The sequence below is a fragment of the Vulpes lagopus genome, chromosome 14 (genome assembly GCF_018345385.1).
Source record: "Vulpes lagopus strain Blue_001 chromosome 14, ASM1834538v1, whole genome shotgun sequence".
NCBI lineage: Eukaryota > Metazoa > Chordata > Mammalia > Carnivora > Canidae > Vulpes > Vulpes lagopus.
In genome coordinates this window covers 28,660,537-28,674,891 of record NC_054837.1, presented here as the reverse complement: position 1 = coordinate 28,674,891, position 14,355 = coordinate 28,660,537, and the positions used below count along the sequence as shown (strand labels likewise).

Sequence of the window (14,355 nt, the reverse complement as noted above, 5' to 3'; positions counted from 1 at the left end):
CCCACTGAGCAGAGAGCCCCACGAAGGGATTGATCCATCCCAGGACCCTGGGATCATGACCTGAGCTGAAGGCAGATGCTTAACTAACTGGGCCACTCAGGGGCCTCTAGAGCCACACTTTATAGTTGAGAACAGGAAAGCTCAGAGAGGTGAGGCCACAAAATGGCAGACCCAGTTTCAAATCCAGGTGGCCCAGAGAATCTCCTAATACACCCACCAGGATCAATTAATTATGCAATCACTTGTACAGATCTTTTGTTTCTCCCAAAGTTATTTAAATTATTTACCTTTTCAAAGTTTTTAAGTGTTGCCTCCTTCAACTCATCATGAGCATCTGTGGGCTGGGATGGGTCTTCTGTTTCCTCCAAGAGCCCCCCAGGATGCCTCTGCTTAATGGTTGAATAGTCAGAAGGCAGCCAGCAATGGATTGATTAATCTTGTGATGTTCTGTTCCCTCTGCCCATTTGGCTAATTTTTACTGATCCCTCTGCCCTTAGGCTAATTTTTTTTTTTTTTTTTACTGATCCTTAAACATCACTTTGATGGAAACTTTCCTGATAGTACAGTCCCTTCAGTCTCAAATAAACTCGGGATACTTCATCCGGGCTCCCCCATCACTGGGCCTTTTTATGATAGTTGTATTGGAGTTGCCTTTCAATCGTCTCTTTATCAGCACTGGACTCTGTTCCTTGAGAACAGGAGCCCAGTAATTCCTGGCTTCACTTGCACCCCCAGCAGCCAGTACAGGGCAAGGCAAACAGGAGATGCCTAATACGGAATTTGGGGGGTTTTTTTGGTTTGTTTTGTTTTATTTTGCTCTAAGACTGATGCTAAATCTGTAGTTGGTTTCTTCCAAGATGTTTGAACAGGCAACCAAGTTTTCAGGGCAAGAGGAATTTCATTTTTCCTCTTTCAGATGTTCCTCGCCAGCTGACATGTAAGCACAGCGGTCCCCAGTCCTCGCTGCGGCTCAGGACCCGCGAACGCGCCGCGCACGTGAGCCGGGAACTACCGCCAGGGAGCGCGGTCCCGGCGCGCGCGCGCCCGAGGGCCTCGCGGAAACGCCCCGGCCCACCCGCCGGAAGTGACGTAATTCCACGGCCTAGCAACCGTTGCCAAGGAGCGTGTCCCTAGGAACCCAGTAGAGCCTGGATGCCTCCTGCGGGGGGGAAAAGTGGTTTCTTGAGGAGAATTTGAGGTAACCTCGCCAACACGCGTTCGGAAACTCCCCCCGAGACCCCCCAAAAGAACGAGCTCCTCCTCCTGCCCTTCTCAGTGCAGCTCCTCGCCAGGGGAGGGTCGCAGCAGTTAAGCCCCCGACACCCGGGTCGATGCCCGCCAGGCCGCTCCCCGAGGGTTGAGCGGTCGGGGAACCCACGTCACCCCCCCGCGAGGTACATGGGTCGGATGTGGGGTCCCCTGTCCTGTGTCCCGAGCCCCTGGACGTGGGGGGTGGGAGGGGACACTATTTTGGGGAATCCTAAGAGGCTGCTGGTCCCTGCTTGTGCAGGCCTGGGACCAGGGCAGCGTCGTTCCCGTCCCGAGTTGTGCCAGATAAAGGCACGTCCTGGTTTTAATTCTCGCCCCCCCCCCACCCCCTTGGCCTCTCATGTGGGTAAGTGCTCGGGAATTAGTGTGGCGACTTTCCGCTGGCAGAGGGAGAGTAATTGCTTTTGCTAATTTTAGAGCGCAGAGCCCACTGGGCATAGACAACCTACCTGTACATCTTTGTCCTTAGCGGGTGACCATCCAAAAGCTTGTGGCACCTAGGGGGAACCCAGCTCTTTTCTTTTCCTCTCCTGGTAACGTTTTACTCGTGCATCCAAGTGTTTGGGGGTTTTTTTTGAAAAGGGAAAAAAATTATACATGTGTATTATGTTATGTATTATATATATAATTTTTAAGTCATTAAAATTAACTATATATGTATGTGAAGGTTACGATGAGTACTTTTACTTAAAATACTTTTAATGATGAAAAACTTGCATTTCCGATGTGGATTTTTATTTACGGGAAAGTTTTCCTTTTATAGATGAAAGGAAACCTCTAAGTTTTCAGCCACATTGGTTATCCTTTCTACTGTCTTCTGACTTAATTTTTTTAAAAATAATGATCATTTACTCATAAGTTTATCATAATTATGGAGAAATGATATCTTTAATTTCGTGTTTTCCAAATATCCAGATCCACCCATCCAATTAAAAAAAAATCTATTTCAGAGCAAAATGCATGCAACCTTCATCTAATGTCTGATAAAATAGCATCTGTTCATTTCTTAGTTAAAAACTATTAGGAGGCACCAAAGTGATTTTTTTCTTTCTTTTTTTTAGCAGTTCATTTTTTTAATTCCTTTTTTTAATATTGCTGGTTTAAAAAAATTGCCTGCCTGCAAAATTTCTACCACTTCTTCCCATACTAAACAATTGATACCTTCATGCAGGAAACACTAGGAACCTTGGTAAAGCTGCTTCAGTAGTTAAATAGTTAGATATTTAATTTTTAAAAAGGTCATGATCACATCACCACCAACCTACTTAGGCTTATCTTTCTTTTTATGGCTTTGGGCCTGTGAATACATTTCTCTAGTCTATGGAAGAAATCACTGTTTTGATGCAGTGGGTATTCACAGATGGAATTAGGCACAGATATGTCCTCACGGAATTTACATTTTGGTAGAGAAGAGGAAATGTAGGTTAAGTCCCAGGTAGAAAACAGAAAAGTAACTCTAGGAGAGCAGGGCAGATAAAGTGTGGTTAACTTGGAGGGCAGGCAATATTCTAGTGCAGAATGTGGGAGATAGCTTGAGAATGGCTTCCCAGAGGAAGGTGCATTTGGAGGGCAGATCCTGAAAGACCGTTAGGGTTTGCACCTGTGGAAGTCAGGTGAGGAACAGTCTTTCTAGGCAAGAAAACAGCATTAACTGATGACAGAGGTGGAAAAACTAGGGAGCAGTAACTTTCAGTCCTGCAAAATTTAAAAGAGTAAAAGGTAACAATTTTGAAATAAAAGCAGGAAAGCTAAATTGAGTTAGATCTGAAAGCAATCAAAATCCAAGAAGTTTGGACTTTGTTTTGTGAGCAATGAGAATCATACAAATGATTTGGAATAGGAGAGGCAGAGGCCAGAAAACTTGAGGCTGTTACCTTATTGAAGGCACAAGGAGACATAGGTCTGAATTACTCAAGGATGGCAGAGTCAATGCCTACGTAACATCAATGGGTGAAGAATGCTTGGTGGAGGAAACCAGAACCAAACCAAAGAATGCATGCCCAGGCTAAAGCCTACAGCCTCTGCTCAGCTTTATTTGGGTGTGGCTGTACACAAATGTGTATCCAGGTTTGCCAGACCTGATTTTGAAGAGAAAGTGGATATGGATCACGCTCTGACCCAAAGGCAGGTGCTAAACTGCTGAGCCACCTGAGCTCCTGGGTATCTGGATTTTAATGTAAAAAAAAAAAACTCTCAAAAAAAAAAAAAAAAAAAAAACCTCTCAATTTTTAAACATGGGCTGCTAATTCTAAAAAAATTCGAAGCATGTCTGTAGCCTAATTCATATGATTGCTATCTTACCAGATGTATATAAAAAACATTTGGTATTCAATATTAGTAGTATATACTGTAACATTCATAGTGAAGTCTTCATATTCTGATTTCTTTCGACAAAATGATACTTTTCCCAGCATTTTGTGTGCCATGGAGAATTGTACTTTTCATTTCTACTTTCTATAAACTTAATACTAATTTTTTCCAGAATGTTTGTTTTCAGTATTGAGGAATTTTATCTCTATTTTTAGTTATAAGACCTAATTATGAGTGATCAAATCAAATTCATTGTGGACAATCTCAATAAAGAGCCTTTTAGGAAGAACTATAATTTAATCACATTTGATTCCCTGGAGCCAATGCAACTATTGCAAGTTCTCAATGATGTTCTGGCTGAGATTGACCCAAAGGTAAGAGTTTTCTCTTTCTTGTGACAAAGGTAGCAGGAAAGCTAGTTTCTGGCTCTAAATATCTATGAGTCTTGGGCCTTATTTTCCATGCTCGGAAAATAATAATAAATGACCTTTAAGGTTTCTCTGCTAGCTTAAAAATTAAATTATGTACTTGTACGTTGTTTAGAAATTATTCCTCTACTCCAAACATAAATTGACTTGGTCCTGGAATCAAAATGCTTTTACAAAAGGTTTTATTGTATTGCAAGTTAGGTCATGTCTTTTATACGCTGGTCTTTTCCACTGGATGCTTTTTAAGCTTGACATTCTTAATACAAATCCTGATCTGACTTGTATGTACCCTCACGTGGAATCTGGGGCCTCCATACTTAATCTGTTTTATGAAGAGACCATTGTACCTATTTTGCTCTAGTAGAACAGTTTTGTCAGTTTAAATATTGTTCTTTGTTAGATATACAATAACATATTTTTTCAATTTATTTATCTCTTAGCAAGTTGTTGATATCAGAGAGGAGATGCCAGAGCAAACAGCCAAAAGGATGTTGAGCCTTCTTGGTATCCTTAAATATAAACCTCCAGGAAATGCCACAGACATGTAAGAGTCTGATCACATGTTGCACTTTTTTTTTTTTTTTTTTTTTAGGATTTATTTATTTATTTGGGAGAGTGAGAGAGCACAAGCAGGGAGAGAGGGAGAGGGAGAAGCAGGCTCCCCTCTGAGCAGGGAGCCTGACACAGGGCTCAATCCCAGGATCCTGAGACCATCATGACCTGAGTCAAAGGCAGAAGCTTAACTGACTGATACCCCCATGTGTTGCTTTCTTAAAGCAATGCTTGAATATCCAGACTTTCTTGGGCTACAGTTAGTCTTCCTAGACAATACCTGGTCTTCCTGTCAATGGCTTTAGAACATCACTGAATTTCAAAATAATCTTGAACTTTTAATATTATTTTGTCATGTAGAAGTCTTAAGTGGATCAGTTTTTCCCCCTAAACAAAAAAGTCACGCAAATCCCACTATTCTATTTTATCATTTATCAATTATCTGCCGTCCTTTTTTTTTTTTTTTTTTCTTTTAAAGATTTCATTCATTTATTCGTGAGAGACACACACACCCAGAAAGGCAGGCAGAGACACAGGCAGAGGGAGAAGCAGGCTCCGCACAGGGAGCCCGATGTGGGACTCGATCCGGGGTCTCCAGTATGACACCCAGGGCTGAAGGTGGCGCTAAACCGCTGAACCACCCGGGCTGCCCAATTATCTGCCATCCTAAATAAAAACAGTAACTTAAACATGCCCAGCCAATGAAGTTATTAAGGTAGACTATACCAATTAATGGTTCCAATACAACCTCCCCCCGATATAGTACAGTTATATATTGTGGGCCTAATTTTATATTTATTGTTGATATATGGAATGACTTCAGAATAGCCTTGGTTTTATCTTCTTCTTCTTTTTCTTTTTTTTTTTTTTAATAGTCATGGAAGGCCATCAAGAATTGTAAATTAGGGTTTGAGCTTTTATCTCTTCTCAAGCTTTATTTGTTATAAGCCGGAGAGAGGGGTGGTGCTCACTTGCACGTGTTTATTTTCTTTTTATAGGAGTACCTTTCGTCAGGGTCTGGTGATTGGAAGTAAACCTGTAATTTACCCAGTGCTCCACTGGCTTCTTCAGAGGACTAATGAACTGAAGAAAAGAGCATATTTAGCTCGTTTTTTAATAAAGCTTGAGGTACCAAGTGAGTTTCTTCAGGATGAAACTGTGGCTGATACCAATAAACAGGTATACAATACACAAATGGTATTTTTAAACTATCTGTAATGTATATCGAGATGCACATGTTCAAATACTTGTTAATTTCTCTTTAGCTTATTTGCTTTCTATATTTCCAGGTGGCACCAAAAGGTAAAATAGTTATTAATATTGTTCAACTGTGGGGATCCCTGGGTGGTTCAGCGGTTAGCGCCTGCCTTCGGCCCAGGGCATTACCCTGGAGTCTTGGGATCAAGTCCCACATTGGGCTCCCTGCATGGAGCCTGCTTCTTCCTCTGCCTGTGTCTGCCTCTCTCTCTGTGTCTCTGTGTGTCTCTCATGAATAAATAAATGAAATCTTTAAAAAATATATTGTTCAACTGTAATCATGTATGAAAATACTGACTTTTGCACACAAATACTATTTCAGTGATAGAGGTATATAGATAGAATAAAACCCTGAGATTAGGATTTTAGAATAATTTATTACTTAAGAATTGTGGGTAGATAGGATTTTAGGTTTGGGACTGCAGAGCACTTTGCTGATCACTTAGATAACTATACGGTTTGTCATCTAAATCAGAGAGAAAGGGACTATCGTAATAATTACAAGAAAGCAAAGGTATAAATTAACACTATCCCACTTGTGAAAGTGGGATAATTGACACTATTGACACTTGTGAAAGATTTATGTAAATAATCATGTCACATGTTACAGTAGATGTCATGGGAGAAGTACAGCAGAATGAAACAACTCCAACCCCCCTACATTTGAAGACTTTACATAATGTACGAAATAGAGGAATGTAAATTTGACAAATCAGGACCTGTGAGCCCCTGAGAGGATTTGATACAGGCAAAGAAGCTAGGCTTGAGATCTCAAAGGATTTCCCAATCAGGCAGAAGGTAGAGAAAGGGCCAGGAGTTTGAAATCTCAGTGTACTTTCCTCATAGATTTTTAGGATGTTATTAGGTTTTGTCCTTAAAGCTCCTAACTACTTTGGGGGCTCCTGGATTTCTCAGTCAGTTAAGCATACTCAGACTCTGTTTGGCTCAGGTCATAATCTCAGGGTCGTGGGGTCAGGCTTGCACTCAGCCAGGAGTCTGCTTGGGATTTTCTCCTTTTCCCTCTCCCTCCTCCTTTGCTCCCTCCTCTGCCCATTCACAATACTGAGGATTCTGGCTGGTCTGGATCTTGGCCCTGGGATTTCAAAGCACATTGCTCATCAAAGACTATGGAAAAAGAGGATTCAGGCTTAAGACTTCAAAGGATTTTGATTTTTAAAAAGTGCCTCTGTTTAGCTCTTTGTGCTTTTATTCTATACTATATACATATGTTGATTTGTGCAGTTTGTTGTGAATAGTTTGTCAGTCTACCCAATGGATTATGAGGTCTATGAAGACAGGTATCATGTGTATCCATCTTTGTTTTCCTCCAGGGTTTTGTAGAGTTGCTTAAATACACTATGTGTTCAAAATTGGGATTGGATCGGAACAATCAAAACTGAATGTTTTTTCATCCATATATTTGGTGGGTTTTTTAAAAAGATTTTACTTATTTATTCATGAGAGACACAGAGAATGAAGGAGAGACATAGGCAGAGGGAGAAGCAAGCTCCCCACAGGGAGCCTGATGTGGGGCTCGATCCCAGGACCCCAGGATCACAACCTGAGCCAAAGGCAGGTGCTCAATCACTGAGACACCCAGGCATCTCCATATATTTGGTTATTTGGGATAGCCATCGCAGTCACTCACACTAGAGCCAATCTTGATCTCTAAAGACATTTTGGGTATTGAAAGATTTATGTAAATAATCATGTCAAATGTTACAGTAGATGTCATAGGAGAAGTACAGCAGAATGAGACAACTCCAGCCCCTTCATTTGAAGGCTTTACATAATGTACGAAATAGAGAAATGTAAATGTGAAGTATTTTCTCCTCCTTACACTCCCTCATCAATAAACTTGATAAAAAACTAATTGCTCTGGAGAAAGTTTATTAATAGCTTTTACTAAATATGCCCAGATAATTAGTGGAAGAATTAATGATAAAGATATGTTTATTCATGAAGCATACCTGAGGTTTATATCTAAAATGACTTCTACATTTGGCCAGTCATTTAGCACAGAACCTTGTCTTCTAAATGAGAAGTTTTAGAATAAATGATTTACAGATTTTTAGGATATGATCAGTCAAAAAACATATTAATTTCCTGCCATTGCTTACAAAAAAATTCTATTTTTAAAGAATTTTGGGTAAGATTTGTGATTTTTTTCATTCATTCACCTACTTTTTATTGAATTTATCAGTTATGCATCATGCTGGGCCTCAGGGCACTGAATTGTATAGGATAACAGGATTCTTGTCCTCTTGACTCTCCCTGTCTAATGGAGGGAGACAGACAAGTAACTAGGCAATTTTAATTTTATGTGGTGTTTATATTCTGATATCATGACACTCTGACCTAGCATAGGTACAAAGCTAGAGAAGTCTTCTCTGAGAATGGTAGTATCTATGCTGAGACCTGACAGATGAACTGAAATTATCCAAGTAAGGGGTGAGGAAGTCATAGAGTATTCTCAGAGGGAATAGGGTGGGTAGACTGCAGGTGAGAGCATAGAATTTTCCAAGGATTGAAAGATCACCATAGCTAGAGTAGAGAATATGAGTTAAGTAACCAGAGAGGAAGCTGGAGAAGTACTTATGACCAGATTATACACACTTTTTCTGTGTCTTATATAAATGTTAAAGGATATGATTTTATGTAATTTGTAATTTATGTAATTTAAGTAATCTTATGTAATTTAAGTAATCACTATAAGTAATTTGTAATTTATAAGTAATTATGTAATTTAAGTAATCACTATAGGTTAATTGGTAACCTAATGAAGAAAAGCCTACTGGACCTAGTCATTAGTTTATAATTTTTTAACTTGTCTTTTAGTATGAAGAGCTGATGGAAGCCTTTAAAACTTTGCATAAAGAATGTGAACAACTCAAGACATCTGGATTTTCTACAGCAGAAATAAGAAGGGTAAAGAAAGGAAAATATAGTAACAATATTTTTTTTAGATTTGAATATTTTCCCATTTTTGTTTTTGGTTAATTCAGTATGAGTCTTAAAACTACATAGGAACCAGTGATAACAAGGGTCAGATTTTCTTTTGTTGAATCTTTGCTAATTCTTTACTGAAGAAATTAATGATACCAGGGTAAATTCATAATGAGTTCTTATGTACTGTATAGACTACTACCATGGATTATAAAAGATTACATTTTGGCTATCTTTCTCTATGTGTATATAGTAAAAAATGTATGTTATATAAAGTATATTTATCATATATACATACACACACACACACACACACACACATATATATATATAGAGAGAGAGAGAGAGAGAGAAAGGCAAGAACAAAGAAGAAAAAACCATCCAATTGTTATCTTTCAGGCTTTGTGTATTTGTGTTGGTGGGTATTTGGGGTCATGCTATATACATAGTTATTTGTATATTGCTTTTTTAATCATTGCATTGTAAACATTCACATTGTTTTTTTTTTTTTTTTTTTTTAAGAGGGACTGCGGGGGAAGGACAGAGGGACAGGGAGAGAGAGAATCTTAGGCAGGCTCCATGCCCAATGTGGAGCCCAATGTGGGGCTTGATCTCATGACCATGAGATCATGACCTGAGCCAAAATCAAGAATTGGATGCTTAACCCACTGAACCACCTTGGTGCCCCCTAAATATGATTTTTTTTTAATTTGGGGGTTGGGAAAGAGGGAGAGGAAAGATTCTCAGGTGAACTCCCCACTTGAGTACAGAGCCTGAGGCAAAACTCAGTCTCAGGACCCTGAAATCATGAACTGAGCTGAAATCAAGAGTTGGCTGCTTAACCAGCTGAGCCAACCAGGTGCCCCTAAATATGATTTTTAATGATTAAATAATATTCCATATGGATAGGTTAACCATTTTTGGTTTTTATTTTATTTTTTGCTGTTACAGATAATGCTATGCTTGTTGTATACATAAATTTATTTGGGGTATCTATAATTGTTTCCCTGGATATATTTCTAGAAATATTAAGGCATACAAAAATTTTCAGGACTTTTGACGCATGTCACTTAATGTTCTCCAAAATTTATCATTTTCACCAGGCATATAACTTCTTTCCCTAAACACATACTGATTCCACTTTCATGAATTTTGTATTTTTAGAATTCCTGAGTTATCCATGCCATCTTTGTCTTTTTAATCAAGAAACAATAGAAGTTGCCTCCTCAGAGAGGCCTTCCCTGATTCCCTAGATGGAGTAGTTCCCCCAGTTCTTTTTGTTTTATAAAACTCACCACACTTAAAATTACCTTAATGTCTATTTTCCCAACTATCTTTATGCCCTGTGAGGGTAAGGGCCATGTCTCTCTATTTTGTTCATCACTGTATCCCCAGTGTCTATCACAGTGCCCGCATGTGGTAGGTTCTCAATGAGAGTTTGTTGAGTGTATTGGGAACAAAAGGTGAGCTCACATTTACTGGGAGAGAGAGCCATAAGTAGGATATTTATAGTATGAAGGAAGAGTGATGGATATTCATCCACTGTTCCTCTGTTACATCATGTGAGTAAACTGACATGATAAAAAGACTGAGAGTCTGTCATTTTAATTTCATTATTGCCAAACTATTTTTGAACATATTCTTTGTAGAAAATATGAAAAGCAAGAAATAGAAGATAATTCACTCATAATCCCATGCTGTAGAGATAACTACTATTGACATTTTAGCGAATATATTTAATACTTTTTCTTTGTATTGTACTATATATAAATGTTGTAATCTGCTTCTTTGAAGTAATGTCATATCATTTTTCTGTCATTAAACATTCCTTTGCATAATTTTTAATGACTTTCATTATATTGTGCCATAGTTTATTTAATAATTCTCAGACATTTGGTAATTTACAAATTTTAGATATGATTAGTATCTGTGAGACTCCTCATAGAGAAGTCTTTGGCCTTCCATGCATATTTTATTAGGACAAATTCCCAGAAGAGGAATTATCAGGCTAGATGGTATATATGTTTAAGACTTTTGATCTTTTTCTTCAGTACAATGCCATCAATAGCGAATAAGAGTTCCCCAGATCCTATCAATACTGACTACTACATATATTTTTCTCTTTAGTATTACTGTGATAGTTAGGCTATTAGTTTTTTAAGTTTAGGAAGGATTGTTTGTTTTCACTAGAAAATATGTGGAGCTGATTAAAAGGAAGGTGGTTTATTTTTGAAGTCTTTTTTTTTTTTTTTAAGGAAGGGAATTGGTTAATTGACAAAACCAGACACAAATTTATGTATTGAAAACACCACAACCTTAAAAATAATTTTGATGGAAAATTGGCAGAATATATAGTTTGGTATTTAACAATAGATGAAGTGTCAGCAGCTGTTTTCATGGTTTTAGACCTGTACACTTTCCATTATAGAAGACTTTTGAAAAATTGTGTGCCCTTATTTGGGCAGAACACAAATGTGCTGGTTGGCAGCTTTACCTTGCTACGTTATTACCTGTTTTGGTTGCTTTTCTAAATGAACACTAAGCTGCCAAATAAATTATCCTGAATAAAGAATCCTGGCGGGGGTGGGGGGGTGGATATAAAAATGCCCTTTATCCAAAAGAGTATCTTTGTTCCTTAATGCTCTGGTTATAAGTAGTGAAAAAACCATATGAAAACTTTATTTGAATTCTACAAAGAACGCTTTTTCTTATAATGTGTCCTTGACTACTTTTTTAGGATATCAGTGCAATGGAGGAAGAAAAGGATCAGCTCATTAAGAGAGTTGAACGTTTGAAGAAAAGGGTAAGGCAAAAATTAGCACTCTAAGACTTTGGCCTCAAGTCCCAAGGACTTGCAGAGATTTAGGAATGGAAATAAGGATTAAGCAAAGTATGGGTGTACATCTGAGAATGGACTCAAATAACATTGACAGAAAGGGAATCTCCCTAGGCAGTAGCTCAGAATTTTTAAGGACCTGGAGTCTGGAACTTTACTGTCATCTCTAGGGAGTACTGTTTGCCAAAAAGAAATGATAAGTGGATGTCTGAATCACATGACATGCTAATTTCTTTCTTAAACTTGACAGTAACATGTACTACTTATTCCCTTACTGTAGGTGGAGACAGTTCAGAATCATCAACGGATGCTTAAAATAGCAAGGCAACTTCGAGTTGAAAAAGAAAGAGAAGAATTTCTTGTGCAACAGAAACAGGAACAAAAGAATCAGGTATCCTCATAAAAGTTTATATTCTTATGATGAAAGAAATAGGTCTTTTTGATCATTCGAATATAAAGAAAAAAGGATTCTAGAATTGTAGAAGTTCATGTTTCCTTTTGTTAACATGATGGAATACTCTTAAGAGGATTTTTTAAAAAAAGATTTTATTTATTTATTCATGAGAGACACAGAGAGGCAGAGACACAGGCAGAGGGAGAAGCAGGCTCTCTGCGGAGCACTCAATGCAGGACTCGATCCCAGGATTCCAGGATCACAACCCAAGCCAAAGGCAGACACTCAACCACTCAGCCACCCAGGCATCCCTTAAGAGGATTTTGTGACACCAACAGCAATAATACTACTGAGTTCTGTACCCAGTATGTATCTATATACTACCTTTTGGCCTATGCTTAACTTATGTTGACACAACATTACAGAGCATTACAGAGCATTACAGAGCATTAAAATTTGTCAGATCTCTGAAGGGTGTCCTGAATTCTGGGGTGATGAGAATATCCATTTTATTCCACTGATCATAGTATCCACTATACTTTATTCCCATGGAAATAAGCAAATCATGAAAAGACTCAAAATCATCCATACTCCACATTTTTAGACTTTGCCTTAAAGAAAAAATAATCTGGCTAGAAAGGATTGCTTATTGTATTGAAAAATCTATCTTAAAACTGAGTAGACTTATATGTTAAGAATATACTTCCTGTTCAATGAGATGTTTGACTTTTTTGGAACTTGTCTTAGCATCATAGTAGTTCCACTGTACCAGTAAGCTGCATTGCTTGGGCTATGAATGGTTACTTAGCATCAGTGTGTGATTCTAAGACATCATTTGTGAGAATGCTAGTATTCCTTAGAATTAAGAAAACCATGTTAGGGCACCTGGCTGACTCAGTTGGTGGAGCGTGCAGCTTTTGACCTTGGGGTGTGGGTTAAAGCCGCACATTGAGTATAGAGATTACTTAAAAAGAAAGAAAGAAACCCATGTTATAGCAAGAAAAGTCTGGAGGCCTAGTATATGTATTTCTTTACCAAGTATTTTTCCTTGATCACTAAGTACAGCAAATAACTGAAGATAAACTTTCTGAAAGCTTTTTTGTAAAAAGCTTTACATGAAAAGGTATTGAGAAAATTAGTTACATTTTGGGTTCAACATAGTAATTTTCTTAGTTCTTATTATTCTTAAATTGCAAGAATTATGTGGAACTTGTATTTTTCTTTGCTTGTCTATGTGAGTGGTAGGTTTCAATAGATTAAGCAAATAATGGATCTACTTGTATTTTAAAGCTATTTCATGCAGTGCAGAGACTGCAGAGAATACAAAATCAGCTGAAAAGTATGCGCCATGCAGCAGCAGATGCAAAGCCTGAAAGTAAGTGGAAACTATTACATGATACAGATGATCAGAGAATATTAGTTTAAGTTAGTAGTTATTCTTAAAACAATCAACTCATGGGAATTAATTATCATCTAGTGATAGCTAAGCATTTTAGAATGGCATTTCCTAGGTAATGCATGAGAGCCCTGTTGGAGACATCCTTAAGTTTTTACCTGGTTTTATAATTTCCATTCACTCTTTGGTCAGAGGGTGAAGGGACTGAAAACCACGGTGGAAGGAGGCTCTCTGTTGTGTGAGCATCTAAAATACTTAGGATGGATAGAAAAGATGCGAATAATTGTTGTAGAGCGAATAATTGTTGTAAAGAAATAAAATGTTGGACCCTTAAAGCTGAGTGTTTTTTCATATTATTCGATTGTGCTAATGGCATGGGTAATCCTGGCTCTATTGTTATATTAGCTTTATTTAGAAGATAAATTGTTCTGATATTTCCAGATTACACCACCAAACCCATCCTAGGCATTTTTAGTGTTTTTGCTCAACAGAAGAAAGACCATGTAAACTGAAAGAGTAGTAGAAAGCTCTAATTGGTACTGGATAAGTGTAATGTAAAAATTTAGCTGTTCAAGGGTTAATTAATCTTTCTATAATATTATATGAAATATTATAATCTAAGCTATAAGTTATAGAATAAAAAAGATAACAACAAGTGTTGGGGATAGCATGGAGAAAATGGAACTCTAATATGTTGCTGGTGGGAATATAAAATGTTATGACTGCTTTGAAAAACATATCTGGCAGTTCCTCAAAATGTTAAATATAGAGTTACCATGACCCAGTAATTTCATTCCTAGGCATCTACCCAAGGAAATTAAAAACCTGTGTCCACACAAAAATTTGTACACGAATGTTCACAGCAGCCTTATTCATAATAGCCAGAAAGTGGAAATAACCCAAATGTCCCAAACTGATGAACAAATAAACAAAATGTGGTATATCAACCCAATGGAATGCAAAGAAA

General features: G+C 37.9%; 1 protein-coding gene across 5 annotated transcripts in view; it reads left to right on the top strand.

Moving 5' to 3' along the window:
- The first annotated feature begins 1,086 nt into the window (after nt 1-1,086).
- The window catches only part of IFT81 (intraflagellar transport 81), an 83,540-nt gene continuing 70,271 nt past the window's right edge, over nt 1,087-14,355 (top strand). For 4 of the 5 annotated variants that reach the window (XM_041729452.1, XM_041729453.1, XM_041729450.1 and 1 more), the window contains exons 1-8: nt 1,087-1,198; nt 3,795-3,953; nt 4,448-4,551; nt 5,558-5,738; nt 8,655-8,744; nt 11,500-11,565; nt 11,879-11,989; nt 13,283-13,367. In XM_041729452.1, the coding sequence (XP_041585386.1) occupies nt 3,810-3,953; nt 4,448-4,551; nt 5,558-5,738; nt 8,655-8,744; nt 11,500-11,565; nt 11,879-11,989; nt 13,283-13,367 (781 nt within the window). In that variant the 5' untranslated portion in view covers nt 1,087-1,198; nt 3,795-3,809. Of the gene's footprint in view, nt 1,199-1,720; nt 1,803-3,794; nt 3,954-4,447; nt 4,552-5,557; nt 5,739-8,654; nt 8,745-11,499; nt 11,566-11,878; nt 11,990-13,282; nt 13,368-14,355 lie in introns of those variants that run through there. The other variant, XM_041729451.1, reaches the window with a different exon arrangement.